General features: G+C 42.9%; 1 protein-coding gene across 2 annotated transcripts in view; it reads left to right on the top strand.

The window, feature by feature from the left end:
* The first annotated feature begins 848 nt into the window (after positions 1–848).
* LOC106594717 (ADAMTS-like protein 4) overlaps positions 849–17,069 on the top strand; it is an 82,082-nt gene continuing 65,861 nt past the window's right edge. The window contains exons 1-4 of one of the 2 annotated variants that reach the window (XM_045718869.1): positions 849–1,282; positions 2,809–2,872; positions 9,516–10,168; positions 10,537–11,362. In XM_045718869.1, coding sequence (XP_045574825.1) covers positions 1,260–1,282; positions 2,809–2,872; positions 9,516–10,168; positions 10,537–11,362 — 1,566 coding nt within the window. In that variant the 5' untranslated portion in view covers positions 849–1,259. The remainder of the gene's footprint in view (positions 1,283–2,808; positions 2,873–9,515; positions 10,169–10,536; positions 11,363–17,069) is intronic. The other variant, XM_045718870.1, reaches the window with a different exon arrangement.

The raw sequence follows: 17,069 nt of genomic DNA on the forward strand, positions 1-17,069 counted from the left end.
CTCTCTCTCTCTCCCTCCCACCCTTCCCTCTAGTGTTTAACTCATAAACCTGTGGTAAACGCAGCCGGAAGCAGTGACTATTCACTCAGGCCAGTCTTATCGGTGTTTGCAGACAACAAATAATGTCACTAAACTTACTGCCGCGCCAGTTCCAGTTATGCTTTTGACCCGAAAATCATCGCCACCCCTCTGTTCCTCAACCGCTCCCCCGCCACTCTCTCTGATGTGGTACCGCGCGCGCTGCGCTTTGGTTCCACTTGTATTATCCGCCCCTCCAGATTTGGAACGCACTGCGGTCAATGGCTTCCCTCGGGAACGCTCGCGCGCTGTACCATGTCGCTTCTATTCCTGATTAAACCGGTTATAAAAACGGGTTGGGACCGATGCATGCCAATAACAAACACATCAGAACTAAAACATCCACAAAGACGGACATTTCAGAAGTTAATAACAATAAACTGTGGGTTTGTCTGTTTGGTCTGTCGACTATTCTCATAAGATATTTGCATGATTGATACAGTTCTGTGGAAGGATTCAGCCCCCTAGTTCCAATAGACCCATGTTTCATAGTCGATGTTGTAAAACAATAGTCTTGTAATTGTTTTTATTTAATTTATTGGCTCTAAAACAATAAGGGGGTTGAGTGCGCGCCACGGGGTGCTACTGTCAGCGCTGCCAACTCTGAGCTCCTTGGGCAGTTGTCAACAATGAGTTGATGATTATTAGTGATCAGAACAAGTCTGTACAATAGAACATTCTTATAGAGGGTTGTTGTGCAACTCAGAAAGCGGCTCTCAGTTACTCAATTATAGATTAGTCAGAGTGGTGCCCGCAGTTTGGTGTGTGCGTGTGTGATATGGAAGGGAGAGAGAGAGAGAACGATAAGAGAGAGAGAGTTGTGTAATCTGTCCATTTTGTATCGCTCTTTTTCTCCCCTTCAGGCCCCCCGGCTGCCAGACGTCACACCAGTTTAAAACAAGGACAAAAAAAGTTGTCGGGTGAACGAGAGAAAAAAAACTCTGAAACCCTTCCCCGACCCGAATCCAGGGAGGAGTGAGTGTGACAGAACGAGGGGGACCGAGAGAGAGAGCACGCGAAGGAACTCTATCTCACAACCACACAGAAGACACAGCGGTTGTTCTGACTATCACCGAAAGGAACGGATAATAACTCACCCCGGGAATCAACAAAAACACATATACGGTGGTCAGAAAGTCGTTACCGGAGGGGAAATACTTCAGGGCGAGGCCACCGAGAGAATGCGTCTCAGGTTTCTGTGCAGGTAAATTGGGGGGACTCTACTGACCGATAACCTGCTCCACGCTTTCATGTGGGCGAAAGGTTTCTAACCAAATGTTATTTCAGTGGCGATGTAGCCTACAGTAAGTGTAGTAGTGTACAGTAAGTATATGTTATCTATACGCATTTAAAACTGTTGAAAAGTCAACTGTTGTGAATAAAGATCCTGTGTGTGCTATAGCATATAGGGGAAGCGTACACGCGCATGTGTTGCGTTGCATGGGCACGATATGTAGAAGGAATTTTCCCTCGGGCTGGGGTTGAGGTTAAAACTCACTATGTCTGGGCAGATTTTGTAACAGTTCCCACTCTCCCTCCCTGTCCCCCATCTCTCGCTCTCTCTCTTTCCGTTTTTATTCTACAATGTGCCACTGTAAAGAGAAACGTGGACGCGGGTAGGGGGTCGTTAGTTCAGGCTGAGCGGGTCTGTTGTGTCAGGCTGTGCGGGACCTTTGTCTGTGGTTTTGGGATAATTGTTTAGTCTAGTGTGGGCCTGGGGACTGTGGGGAGGGTTTCAGTCGGAGGGGAGACGGCGGCGGTACACACATTGGAGAAACTGCACCAGTCACAGCGGTCACATGTGGCCTGCGGATTTGTGATTGCGGTGATGTTATGGGATTGTGGTGTGGCTTCACAGTTCACACAATAATTGTGTTGGTGTATCTCAAATGATCTACTTTAGCCCAGTGCTCATGCATCCGCGTCCTGAGTGTGTAGCTATATAAAAGCACTTTAAATGAACCTATAATCATGTGGCCAACATAAACCATAACCAAAGCCGGAGGCCCCTCTCTCCAAGTCTCAAACTATTAAAACAAATGTACATGATGATTTGGGATTGCGAGTGATTGCGTCTGGATGTGGGCTTGTGTGTTTAAAAGCCACAGGGTGTGGACAGGTGGGAGGAAAAACACTGCTGATGTTTGGACGCATTAGTTTGTTTGCACCTTCTCGGCGCGGTCAGATTGATTGAGATGTATGCCGCTGAACCGCTGCTGAACCGCTGCTGAACCGCCAGGTCAAAGAAACAGTTATTCCTGAATTCACACGCGGCGCCGGGAAAAAAACGACGCATGGTGTGCACCTCTAACATAGCAAGGTCTGGAACATTCGAAAGAATGTCAACTGAACTGCTGAGAGTTAGTTTTACAGTATGTCCTATAATGAAAGAAAACACATTACGCACGGTGCTTTTACTCATGATAGAACGCTTATTAAACAGCTACTAGACAGGCTCTGGACTGTTAGGGAAAGAGAAGTATGTGTTGACTATTAAATGATATCGTTTATGAAGCTACTGAGGCGTTTTGATAGTTTTAGGATATGAGGCTATACACTGCATCCCCATAATACATCCTCTGTAAGGAAACTCATCATATCTGGCTCTGTTTACTAAACCCCTCTTCACTCTTCCTCTCTCTATCCCCCTCATCGTTTTATCTCCTCTCTCTCTCTCTCTCTCTCTCTCTCTCTCTCTCTCTCTCTCTCTTTTTCCCTCCCCCCTCTCAGGATTTATGTGCTGTGGGGTTTTGTGGCAGTCACATCCTCTCTGACCAAGGCTGAGAAGAGAAAGGTGAGTAATGGTTTTACCATAGTGATGGTGATTTGAGGCGATTAGTGTCTGTAATGGTAGTTTAGGGTCCTGGTGGATTAGCCCATGAAAGCCTGTAGTGAGTGGTGCACCATCTCACTGTGTGAGCACCAGTGGTCAGTTCTGGCGCCGGGTCAGTGGTCGTGAGTCAGTAATGGTCTCGGCTCTGTGGCAGCTGTGTTTTTGTGATGTCACTCATTACCCAAGTCCCCTGGTGGCGGAGTGGTCCCCTGACACAGAGACAGAGACAGGTGTGGCCGTTATTTGACCTATTGTAGCCCTGGACATGCTCAGAAATAGAACACACACACACACACACACACACACACACACACACACACACACACACACACACACACACACACACACACACACACACAGGGACATTCTATGTCCATACACCTACTATTACATACACATACAGGCATGTACGCTCTTTCTCTCAGAGTGGTGGTGCGCAGACTCATGTTTTGGTTTTTGCTGAATGGAAACTTTTGTTCAGGTCTCTCTCTAGCTGTTCTGCCAACCAGACACACACACACACACACACACACACACACACACACACACACACACACACACACACACACACACACACACACACACACACACACACACACACACACACACACACACACACACACACACCTCTGAGTTATGAAATGAGAAACATTTAAACAGATCCACAGAGGAACACATCCAAGCCTTGCCTGTTACACATGCGCACTGGGTTCAGCATGCCAGGCCAGAGCTGGCTGTGCCACAGCACTTCCACAAGGCCATCCATCCATATTCCACACAGTTGATGATTTTATTCCTCAGTTCATAAAACTGCTTTAAAGCTACTGCCAGCATAAGTGAACTTAGCTTAGATGTCTTCTATTTCCTAGCCCGCTGAACAACATCCAGGGATTCTGGCACTGAAACTTTGACACCAATTGAAGGCAGATTTGCTCAGGCAGGGGCCAACAGAACTAGAGAGGCCTGTCTAGGAAATACTTGAATATGTTTGTTACATGTTTACTACATGTTTAGCCAACAAGCTCTCACAATCTCACGTCAGAATTAGACGTTCATCCATGTTTCTCAAACGTCAAACTTCAAAGATGTTCCAAACGTCAAACTTCAAAGATGTTCCAAACGTCAAACTTCAAAGATGTTCCTAACGTCAAACTTCAAAGATGTTCCAAACGTCAAATTTCAAAGATGTTCCAAACGTCAAATTTCAAAGATGTTCCAAACGTCAAATTTCAAAGTGTTTAAGGATAAGTTTAGGCATTTATTTTTAAATGTTTTATTAACCCATCCTCCAACCCCCCTCTTAGGAAGACAAACATACACACATATATATATTTTTTACAGCTTTTCTGCTACGTATACATACATTTTACATACACATTTTACATACATGGTACTTTTATATAAAGCAATCATATAACAATAATACATTACCAAACAGAAATATCTTTAATCCCACCCTTCAGCCACTCTCAGCCCATCCCACCTATCACCCTCGTTTGATTTCCATGTGCCATATATTTTTCAATTGTGCTGTGATGTTTTACATACATTTTGAATCTTTCTAATTCTATAGTATCCACAGACTGTGAGCTAAAGATGAAAGCCTTTCCTACGAGTATTATGTTATTTATTTATTCAAAATCGCCCAAAACTGCTATTTGTAAGGTTCATTTTAAATGAATGTTGTGATTTTTTTAACCATTCCTGAACCTGTGACCAGAAACAAGCTACATAGGGGCAATACCAGAATAAATGAAGTAGTTATTCTGTATCATCGCAGCAGAATCTACAGAGCTGAGATTGTTGCATGCCCCATATACAGTGGGGAGAACAACTATTTGATACACTGCCGATTTTGCAGGTTTTCCTACTTACAAAGCATGTAGAGGTCTGTAATTTTTATCATAGGTACACTTCAACTGTGAGTGACGGAATCTAAAACAAAAATCCAGAAAATCACATTGTATGATTTTTAAGTAAATAATTTGCATTTTATTGCATGACATAAGTATTTGATACATCAGAAAAGCAGAACTTAATATTTGGTACAGAAACCTTTGTTTGCAATTACAGAGATCATACGTTTCCTGTAGTTCTAGACCAGGTTTGCACACACTGCAGCAGGGATTTTGGCCCCCTCCTCCATACAGACCTTCTCCAGATCCTTCAGGTTTCGGGGCTGTCGCTGGGCAATACGGACTTTCAGCTCCCTCCAAAGATTTTCTATTTGGTTCAGGTCTGGAGACTGGCTAGGCCACTCCAGGACCTTGAGATGCTTCTTACAGAGCCACTCCTTAGTTGCCCTGGCTGTGTGTTTCGGGTCGTTGTCATGCTGGAAGACCCAGCCACGACCCATCTTCAATGCTCTTACTGAGGGAAGGAGGTTGTTGGCCAAGATCTCGCGATACATGGCCCCATCCATCCTCCCCTCAATACGGTGCAGTCGTCCTGTCCCCTTTGCAGAAAAGCATCCCCAAAGAATGATGTTTCCACCTCCATGCTTCACGGTTGGGATGGTGTTCTTGGGGTTGTACTCATCCTTCTTCTTCCTCCAAACACGGCGAGTGGAGTTTAGACCAAAAAGCTCTATTTTTGTCTCATCAGACCACATGACCTTCTCCCATTCCTCCTCTGGATCATCCGGATAGTCATTGGCAAACTTCAGATGGGCCTGGACATGTGCTGGCTTGAGCAGGGGGACCTTGCGTGCGCTGCAGGATTTTAATCCATGACGGCGTAGTGTGTTACTAATGGTTTTCTTTGAGACTGTGGTCCCAGCTCTCTTCAGGTCATTGACCAGGTCCTGCCGTGTAGTTCTGGGCTGATCCCTCACCTTCCTCATGATCATTGATGCCCCACGAGGTGAGATCTTGCATGGAGCCCCAGACCGAGGGTGATTGACCGTCATCTTGAACTTCTTCCATTTTCTAATAATTGTGCCAACAGTTGTTGCCTTCTCACCAAGCTGCTTGCCTATTGTCCTGTAGCCCATCCCAGCCTTGTGCAGGTCTACAATTTTATCCCTGATGTCCTTACACAGCTCTCTGGTCTTGGCCATTGTGGAGAGGTTGGAGTCTGTGGACAGGTGTCTTTTATACAGGTAACGAGTTCAAACAGGTGCAGTTAATACAGGTAATGAGTGGAGAACAGGAGGGCTTCTTAAAGAAAAAGTAACAGGTCTGTGAGAGCCGGAATTCTTACTGGTTGGTAGGTGATCAAATACTTATGTCATGCAATAAAATGCAAATGAATTACTTAAAAATCATACAATGTGATTTTCTGGATTCTTGTTTTAGATTCCGTCTCTCACAGTTGAAGTGTACCTATGATAAAAATTACAGACCTCTACATGCTTTTTAAGTAGGAGAACCTGCAAAATCGGCAGTGTATCAAATACTTGTTCTCCCCACTGTATATACCATTCTGTTGGTGGCAAGAATTTTGTATAATAATTTAAATTGAAAAACTCTAAGTGTTGTTTTTTGTACCAGTTCATAAACCATGTGCCATGGAATCGGCACATCTAACATCTCTTCCCATGTATTTTTCTACCTGTATGGCGCAGCTGTCAACATTTTTGGCCTCAAATGAAACTGGTATATTTTCTATTTATGCTAATTTCTTTCAACCAATTTGTATCTTTAATTTATGGCAAGCAAACAAGTTTCCTACCTTTTCCCTTTTCGACTTGTCTCCTCCATGTTTTTGGTAATGCTACAATCAGTTGGTTGTAAGTTTGGATTGAGCAGACATTCCCATATATTTTCAATAGCAGCTATTGAAAATATATGTGTCATAGGCGTCGATGAAAGGTGACCAAAACGCAGTGGGTATAGTGCTCATCTTCTTTTATTATTAATAAAGTGAACACTTAAACGAAAACAACAAACTGACAATCAACAGTTCTGCAAGGTACACAGACTATACAGAAAGCAACCGCCCACAAACCCAAAGGAAAAAACAGGCTGCCTAAGTATGGCTTCCAATCAGAGACAACGAAAAACACCTGCTTCTGATTGGAAACCATACCTGGCCACACATAGAAAAAGAAACATAGAAATAGAAAACTAGTACCAAAATCCCCTAGAACCAAAAAATCCCAAAATACACAAAACAAACACCCCCTGCCACGCCCTGACCATACTACAATTACAAATGACGCCTTTACTGGTCAGGACGTGACAATATGGGAATGCCTGCTCATAACTCTACCGTTTCTATTCATAATATCATTAATAAATATAATACCATTTTTTTTTAAATCCATAAAGAATGTGTTTTTATTAATCAGTATATTTGAGTTTAACCATAACATTTGTTGTAATATTTGTCTATCTTTTCTGGAGGATAAAACTGAAATTGTAACCAGCTTTGTATGGCTTGTTTAAGAAAGGGCGATACTTTAAACAAAATGTCATTTTCAATTACAGAAAATTACAACTTCTTGGAAATTAGAAGTTGTAATCTGTATAAAGGCAAAAAGGCAATTTTTGAACAAAGGATGAACCTTTCTTAATAATCTACTGGAGAACCATTTTTGGTTTTAATATAACTTATGTATGAGTATAGCTTTTAGTGAGAGGTTTAAAGCTTTAATATTTAATAATTTTAGCCCCCCCAAACTCATATTCATTATATAAATAAGCACATTTAATTTTGTCTGGCTTAGCATTCCAAATAAAATTTTATATTTTTTGCTCATATGATTTAAAAAACGAATCGTCTGGAGTAGGCAGCACCATTAGTAAGTAAGTAAGTAAACTGTGATAGGACCAAAGAGTTAATCAATGTGATTTTTCCATAAATAGACAAGTGTTTACCTCTCTATGGTTGCAGAATCTTATGTATTTTTGCTAACTTTTTATTGAAATTGATTGTGGTAAGTTCATTTATATTTTTTGAGTTGTGAATATGAAGTATGTCTAATTCACCATCCGCCCATTTTATTGGTAAACTACAAGGTAGTGTAAACACTGTGTCTTTTAACGATCCAATATGTAATATGGTACACTTGTCATAATTAAGTTTTAGTCCAGAGAGGCTAGAAAAGTGATCAAGATCTTCATTGAAACTGTGCAGGGATCCAGATTGCGGACTTAAGAAAAAACTTGAGTCATCGGTATACATTGACACTTGTTTTTATCCCCTGGATTTCTAACTCCTTGATGTTCTTTTTGGATCTAATTTTAATAGCTACCATTTCAATGGACATAATAAATAGATATGGAGACAACGGACAGCCTTGTTTTACTCCTCTTAAAAGCTCAATACTCTCTGAGAAGTAACCATTATTTACTATTTTACATCTGGGGTTGCTGTACATAACTTTTAACCGATTGTATAAGAGATTCACAGAATATAAAGTAATCCAGGCATTTATATATACATTCTAGTTGTTCTTTATCAAACGCAGTTTAAAAATCTGCTATGAAGACCAGGCCTGGTATCTTTGATGTTTCATAATGTTCAATTGTTTCAAGTAATTGTCGTATATTATCTCCAATATATCGTCCAAACCTGTCTGATCAGGATGAACAATATCTGGTAAAACCTTTTTATTCTATGTGCTATGCATTTCACCAGGATTTTCGGTGCCTCCAGTTTTTTTTTTAAATGGACTGGATCTTTATACTTACCACCGGGGTCCTGTTTTAGTAGTAATGAAATCAGACCTTCTTGTTGAGTACCTGAAAGTCAACCCTTTGTATAGGTGTAATTAAAACATGGTAATAATGGATCTTTGAGTACATCAAAAAAGGTCTGATATACCTCTACTGGTATACTGTCAAGCCCTGGTGTTTTTCCAGACAATTAAATATTGCATCAAAAAGTTCCTCTTCTGTAAGTTGGCCTTCACACAGGTCTTTCTGTAAATGTGTTAATTTTACATTATTATTATTATTATTATTAGGAAATAAATATTTACAGTTAACATCATTCAGTGGAAACGGAGGAGACTGAAAAGAAAACATTATGCTTAAAATATTTAGCTTTCAAAATATAATTTGATGAATCATGGATGACTCCATAATTTGTAAGGAGTTTCTGTAAATTATTTTTTGTAGCATTTCTATGATAAAGATTTAAGAAAACACTTGTGCATATTTCACAATTTTCCATCCAATTCGTTTTATTCTTGTAAAACATTACACTTGATCCTTCTTGAATAAGTACCTCCAATTCTTTTGTTTTTCCTCTAACCAATTTTGTGCCTCTTTCGGCATTAACTCTGCATTTTTAAGGTTAGGGTTAAGTTTAGGAATGAACTCAGAAATCTTAAGGTTAGGCATGAACTCTGAATGGTTAAGGTAAGGGTTAAGGTTTGGGATAGGCTTAAAACAACAACTTCAAAAACAACTTTCTATCACTGGATTTCAACATGCAACCTTTTGCATCAGAGGCAGACGCCCATCCACCATCCCCGTCCACAACACCCTAGCAACACCCTTGAATGTAACAGCACTCACTGTTGCCTCTAGTGGCTGGTTTCCACATCTCCCGACATCCTCAGACATGGATGGACGTCTAGTACTGACTTGTATCACGGGTGACCTGGCTGGTTTAACATATGTCTGATGTGTTCTTGTGTCTGTTCGTGTTCCAGGCGACGGGCAGAAGATCTCGGCAGGTGGACAATAGTCCGGAGGGGGTGTGGTCTGCCTGGGAGGAGTGGTCAGGATGTTCTCAGAGCTGTGGAGTGGGCGTGTCACAGAGAACCAGAAAGTGTGAAGCCCCTCCCCGTCCCCTAACTCCTCCCCTCTCCCACTCTACTCCAAACTGGGGGGGTTCATCGTTCCTCCCAGGGAGGGCCCGGGGTCCCAACCATGGCTCTGTCATCTCCGCCATCCGCCCCTTCTACCCCCCTCATTACTCTAGCAACCAGCCATCCCAGTACGGGGGAGGAGGTGGGGGAGGGACAGAGAGACAGCCAGCCCCCTTCTATCCCCCCTCACTCCCATCATCCAATCAGAACCCAGGACTGTCTCTCTATCGGGACACTCCTATAGGAGGAGGGGCAGGAGCTGTGCCAGCGCAGTCCTCCAATCCCACGTCTCCCCTCTATCGCCCTGAATTCTCATCACCCAATCAGGAGCCAGGTTCTGTTTACCGCTCCCCCTCATTTCCTGCCCCCCCATCCAGCTACAGCCAACCAGCACAGGCCGCCCGCCGGCCAGCCAATCCTGGAACAGGGAGGGCGGGAGGAAGTGGGAGCAGAAGGTCAGTGTTGCCCAATAGGGGGGCTCTGCCTGCTAGTAGGTAAGTATGATTGGATGATCGTGTTGGCAAGGAAACTGTTTACTGTAGATGTTGCGTAAATGTTGTTTTAGACGTCATGTAAATGTTAAGACGTTGTTGTTAAGGCGTTAGTAGTATGAGTTGAGTCAGTCGGTTGATGTGAGTCATGGGAGTGTGAGTTGCTGTGCCATTACATCACTAGTTCTGCTCAGTATCATAACCTTGATACAGAGAGACTCCTTAGGGCTCTCACTCTCGTGTGCTCTGCCTCTAACTCTCACTGTAGGCTGTAAGCTGTTGGCTCCAGTTGTGGAGAATGTCAATCATTTTAAGAGCAGATAAGAATTCTGTCATCATGTGTAATATTTCCCTGTCTACCCCCCTCTCAGGTCCTCTTCTATCCGTCCGGGTCAGTTTGGTTACGGCAGGGTTCCCTTCTCTCTGCCATTACACCGGCAAAACCGGCAGGCCCGCCACACTGAGCACGGCAATGCTACCATACCAACCCTGGTTCTAGAGACCGAGGGGCAGGAAGGAACTGTTGTTAACATTGACCAAATGGACAGAACTGGAGAAGGAGAAGAGAAGAGGAGGGGAGAGAAGGACAGGGAGGGAGGCAAAAACCACAAAGGGAACAGGGGAGAGAGGGAGCATGAGAGGAGAGAGGAGGAAAGGAAGACAGAAGGGGAGAGTACGGAGTCACCTGTCGCTAAGGCATTAATATCGACAACCATAGCTAAACCAGAAAGGAATGGACAGAGGGACACGGATACTCACAGACAGATGGACAGACAGAGACAAGCTGCTGCGGAGCGAGGGAGGGAGAGAGGGAGAGAAAGAGAGAGAGTGTCCTCGACACTCCCTCACTCACACAGGCCCTCTCCCTTCCATCCCAACCAAGACAGAATCATTGATAGACGCGCCCCTCCTCCCCACCCCCCTCTGCCTCACCCCTACTCCCCCCCTCTCTCTCACCCCTACTCCCCCCCTCTCCACCACTCCTCCCCCCAGCACAGAGAGAGAGAGTCCCCCTATGGGTTCAACCCTCAGCTCCAATCCCCTCACCCTGGACCCCCCCAACCCAACATCTACCCCCTGCAACATCAGCAGCACCCCCACCCCCTGGCCGAGGGGGAGACAGGGGGACAGAGATTACCCCCCCAGAACTACAGGTGTTCGGGAGCAGAGAATGAGTATCGCCGGTGCTTCTCACAGGTAAGAGAAGAGGCCTTGGGTCTTCAAATGCCTCAGTGGTTGGAGGGTAGAGTTAGTAACACCAGTAGTTAACTAGGAGGTGGATCCTGTATGAGTGTAGAGTTAGTAACACCAGTAGTTAACTAGGAGGTGATTCGTCTATGAGTGTAGAGTTAGTAACACCAGTAGTTAACTAGGAGGTGGTTCCTGTATGAGTGTAGAGTTAGTAACACCACTAGTTAACTAGGAGGTGGTTCCTGTATGAGTGTAGAGTTAGTAACACCAGTAGTTAACTAGGAGGTGGTTCCTGTATGAGTGTAGAGTTAGTAACACCAGTAGTTAACTAGGAGGTGGTTCCTGTATGAGTGTAGAGTTAGTAACACCAGTAGTTAACTAGGAGGTGATTCCTGTATGAGTGTAGAGTTAGTAACACCAGTAGTTAACTAGGAGGTCTGTCCTGTATGAGTGTAGAGTTAGTAACACCAGTAGTTAACTAGGAGGTGGTTCCTGTATGAGTGTAGAGTTAGTAACACCAGTAGTTAACTAGGAGGTGGTTCCTGTATGAGTGTAGAGTTAGTAACACCAGTAGATAACTAGGAGGTGATTCCTGTATGAGTGTAGAGTTAGTAACACCAGTAGTTAACTAGGAGGTGGTTCCTGTATGAGTGTAGAGTTAGTAACACCAGTAGTTAACTAGGAGGTGGTTCCTGTATGAGTGTAGAGTTAGTAACACCAGTAGTTAACTAGGAGGTGGTTCCTGTATGAGTGTAGAGTTAGTAACACCAGTAGTTAACTAGGAGGTGGTTCCTGTATGAGTGTAGAGTTAGTAACACCAGTAGTTGACTAGGAGGTGATTCCTGTATGAGTGTAGAGTTAGTAACACCAGTAGTTAACTAGGAGGTGATTCCTGTATGAGTGTAGAGTTAGTAACACCAGTAGTTAACTAGGAGGTCTGTCCTGTATGAGTGTAGAGTTAGTAACACCAGTAGTTAACTAGGAGGTGATTCCTGTATGAGTGTAGAGTTAGTAACACCAGTAGTTAACTAGGAGGTCTGTCCTGAATGAGTGTAGAGTTAGTAACACCAGTAGTTAACTAGGAGGTGGTTCCTGTATGAGTGTAGAGTTAGTAACACCAGTAGTTAACTAGGAGGTGATTCCTGTATGAGTGTAGAGTTAGTAACACCAGTAGTTAACTAGGAGGTCTGTCCTGAATGAGTGTAGAGTTAGTAACACCAGTAGTTAACTAGGAGGTGGTTCCTGTATGAGTGTAGAGTTAGTAACACCAGTAGTTAACTAGGAGGTGATTCCTGTATGAGTGTAGAGTTAGTAACACCAGTAGTTAACTAGGAGGTGATTCCTGTATGAGTGTAGAGTTAGTAACACCAGTAGTTAACTAGGAGGTGATTCCTGTATGAGTGTAGAGTTAGTAACACCAGTAGTTAACTAGGAGGTCTGTCCTGTATGAATATAGAGTTAGTAACACCAGTAGTTAACTAGGAGGTGGTTCCTGTATGAGTGTAGAGTTAGTAACACCAGTAGTTAACTAGGTGGTCTGTCCTGTATGAGTGTAGAGTTAGTAACACCAGTAGTTAACTAGGAGGTGGTTCCTGTATGAGTGTAGAGTTAGTAACACCAGTAGTTAACTAGGAGGTGATTCCTGTATGAGTGTAGAGTTAGTAACACCAGTAGTTAACTAGGAGGTGATTCCTGTATGAGTGTAGAGTTAGTAACACCAGTAGTTAACTAGGAGGTGGTTCCTGTATGAGTGTAGAGTTAGTAACACCAGTAGTTAACTAGGAGGTGGTTCCTGTATGAGTGTAGAGTTAGTAACACCAGTAGATAACTAGGAGGTGGTTCCTGTATGAGTGTAGAGTTAGTAACACCAGTAGTTGACTAGGAGGTGGTTCCTGTATGAGTGTAGAGTTAGTAACACCAGTAGTTAACTAGGAGGTGGTTCCTGTATGAGTGTAGAGTTAGTAACACCAGTAGTTAACTAGGAGGTGATTCCTGTATGAGTGTAGAGTTAGTAACACCAGTAGTTAACTAGGAGGTGATTCCTGTATGAGTGTAGAGTTAGTAACACCAGTAGTTAACTAGGAGGTGATTCCTGTATGAGTGTAGAGTTAGTAACACCAGTAGTTAACTAGGAGGTCTGTCCTGTATGAGTGTAGAGTTAGTAACACCAGTAGTTAACTAGGAGGTGGTTCCTGTATGAGTGTATAGTTAGTAACACCAGTAGTTAACTAGGAGGTCTGTCCTGTATGAGTGTAGAGTTAGTAACACCAGTAGTTAACTAGGAGGTGATTCCTGTATGAGTGTAGAGTTAGTAACACCAGTAGTTAACTAGGAGGTCTGTCCTGTATGAGTGTAGAGTTAGTAACACCAGTAGTTAACTAGGAGGTGATTCCTGTATGAGTGTAGAGTTAGTAACACCAGTAGTTAACTAGGAGGTCTGTCCTGTATGAGTGTAGAGTTAGTAACACCAGTAGTTAACTAGGAGGTGATTCCTGTATGAGTGTAGAGTTAGTAACACCAGTAGTTAACTAGGAGGTCTGTCCTGTATGAGTGTAGAGTTAGTAACACCAGTAGTTAACTAGGAGTCTGGTTCCTGTATGAGTGTAGAGTTAGTAACACCAGTAGTTAACTAGGAGGTGATTCCTGTATGAGTGTAGAGTTAGTAACACCAGTAGTTAACTAGGAGGTGGTTCCTGTATGAGTGTAGAGTTAGTAACACCAGTAGTTAACTAGGAGGTGATTCCTGTATGAGTGTAGAGTTAGTAACACCAGTAGTTAACTAGGAGGTGTTCCTGTATGAGTGTAGAGTTAGTAACACCAGTAGTTAACTAGGAGGTGATTCCTGTATGAGTGTAGAGTTAGTAACACCAGTAGTTAACTAGGAGGTCTGTCCTGTATGAGTGTAGAGTTAGTAACACCAGTAGTTAACTAGGAGGTCTGTCCTGTATGAGTGTAGAGTTAGTAACACCAGTAGTTAACTAGGAGGTGATTCCTGTATGAGTGTACAGTTAGTAACACCAGTAGTTAACTAGGAGGTCTGTCCTGTATGAGTGTAGAGTTAGTAACACCAGTAGTTAACTAGGAGGTGGTTCCTGTATGAGTGTAGAGTTAGTAACACCAGTAGTTAACTAGGAGGTCTGTCCTGTATGAGTATAGAGTTAGTAACACCAGTAGTTAACTAGGAGGTGGTTCCTGTATGAGTGTAGAGTTAGTAACACCAGTAGTTAACTAGGTGGTCTGTCCTGTATGAGTGTAGAGTTAGTAACACCAGTAGTTAACTAGGAGGTGATTCCTGTATGAGTGTAGAGTTAGTAACACCAGTAGTTAACTAGGAGGTCTGTCCTGTATGAGTGTAGAGTTAGTAACACCAGTAGTTAACTAGGAGCTGGTTCCTGTATGAGTGTAGAGTTAGTAACACCAGTAGTTAACTAGGAGGTGATTCCTGTATGAGTGTAGAGTTAGTAACACCAGTAGTTAACTAGGAGGTGGTTCCTGTATGAGTGTAGAGTTAGTAACACCAGTAGTTAACTAGGAGGTGGTTCCTGTATGAGTGTAGAGTTAGTAACACCAGTAGATAACTAGGAGGTGATTCCTGTATGAGTGTAGAGTTAGTAACACCAGTAGTTAACTAGGAGGTGGTTCCTGTATGAGTGTAGAGTTAGTAACACCAGTAGTTAACTAGGAGGTGATTCCTGTATGAGTGTAGAGTTAGTAACACCAGTAGTTAACTAGGAGGTCTGTCCTGTATGAGTGTAGAGTTAGTAACACCAGTAGTTAACTAGGAGGTGGTTCCTGTATGAGTGTAGAGTTAGTAACACCAGTAGTTAACTAGGAGGTGATTCCTGTATGAGTGTAGAGTTAGTAACACCAGTAGTTAACTAGGAGGTGGTTCCTGTATGAGTGTAGAGTTAGTAACACCAGTAGTTAACTAGGAGGTGATTCCTGTATGAGTGTAGAGTTAGTAACACCAGTAGTTAACTAGGAGGTGATTCCTGTATGAGTGTAGAGTTAGTAACACCAGTAGTTAACTAGGAGGTCTGTCCTGTATGAGTATAGAGTTAGTAACACCAGTAGTTAACTAGGAGGTGGTTCCTGTATGAGTGTAGAGTTAGTAACACCAGTAGTTAACTAGGTGGTCTGTCCTGTATGAGTGTAGAGTTAGTAACACCAGTAGTTAACTAGGAGGTGGTTCCTGTATGAGTGTAGAGTTAGTAACACCAGTAGTTAACTAGGAGGTGATTCCTGTATGAGTGTAGAGTTAGTAACACCAGTAGTTAACTAGGAGGTGATTCCTGTATGAGTGTAGAGTTAGTAACACCAGTAGTTAACTAGGAGGTGGTTCCTGTATGAGTGTAGAGTTAGTAACACCAGTAGTTAACTAGGAGGTGGTTCCTGTATGAGTGTAGAGTTAGTAACACCAGTAGATAACTAGGAGGTGGTTCCTGTATGAGTGTAGAGTTAGTAACACCAGTAGTTGACTAGGAGGTGGTTCCTGTATGAGTGTAGAGTTAGTAACACCAGTAGTTAACTAGGAGGTGGTTCCTGTATGAGTGTAGAGTTAGTAACACCAGTAGTTAACTAGGAGGTGATTCCTGTATGAGTGTAGAGTTAGTAACACCAGTAGTTAACTAGGAGGTGATTCCTGTATGAGTGTAGAGTTAGTAACACCAGTAGTTAACTAGGAGGTGATTCCTGTATGAGTGTAGAGTTAGTAACACCAGTAGTTAACTAGGAGGTCTGTCCTGTATGAGTGTAGAGTTAGTAACACCAGTAGTTAACTAGGAGGTGATTCCTGTATGAGTGTACAGTTAGTAACACCAGTAGTTAACTAGGAGGTCTGTCCTGTATGAGTGTAGAGTTAGTAACACCAGTAGTTAACTAGGAGGTGGTTCCTGTATGAGTGTAGAGTTAGTAACACCAGTAGTTAACTAGGAGGTCTGTCCTGTATGAGTGTAGAGTTAGTAACACCAGTAGTTAACTAGGAGGTGGTTCCTGTATGAGTGTAGAGTTAGTAACACCAGTAGTTAACTAGGAGGTCTGTCCTGTATGAGTGTAGAGTTAGTAACACCAGTAGTTAACTAGGAGGTGATTCCTGTATGAGTGTAGAGTTAGTAACACCAGTAGTTAACTAGGAGGTCTGTCCTGTATGAGTGTAGAGTTAGTAACACCAGTAGTTAACTAGGAGCTGGTTCCTGTATGAGTGTAGAGTTAGTAACACCAGTAGTTAACTAGGAGGTGATTCCTGTATGAGTGTAGAGTTAGTAACACCAGTAGTTAACTAGGAGGTGGTTCCTGTATGAGTGTAGAGTTAGTAACACCAGTAGTTAACTAGGAGGTGATTCCTGTATGAGTGTAGAGTTAGTAACACCAGTAGTTAACTAGGAGGTGATTCCTGTATGAGTGTAGAGTTAGTAACACCAGTAGTTAACTAGGAGGTGATTCCTGTATGAGTGTAGAGTTAGTAACACCAGTAGTTAACTAGGAGGTGATTCCTGTATGAGTGTAGAGTTAGTAACACCAGTAGTTAACTAGGAGGTCTGTCCTGTATGAGTGTAGAGTTAGTAACACCAGTAGTTAACTAGGAGGTGGTTCCTGTATGAGTGTAGAGTTAGTAACACCAGTAGTTAACTAGGAGGTGTTTCCTGTATGAGTGTAGAGTTAGTAACACCAGTAGTTAACTAGGAGGTGGTTCCTGTATGAGTGTAGAGTTAGT

The sequence above is a fragment of the Salmo salar genome, chromosome ssa05, assembly GCF_905237065.1.
Source record: "Salmo salar chromosome ssa05, Ssal_v3.1, whole genome shotgun sequence".
In the NCBI taxonomy this organism is placed as follows: domain Eukaryota; kingdom Metazoa; phylum Chordata; class Actinopteri; order Salmoniformes; family Salmonidae; genus Salmo; species Salmo salar.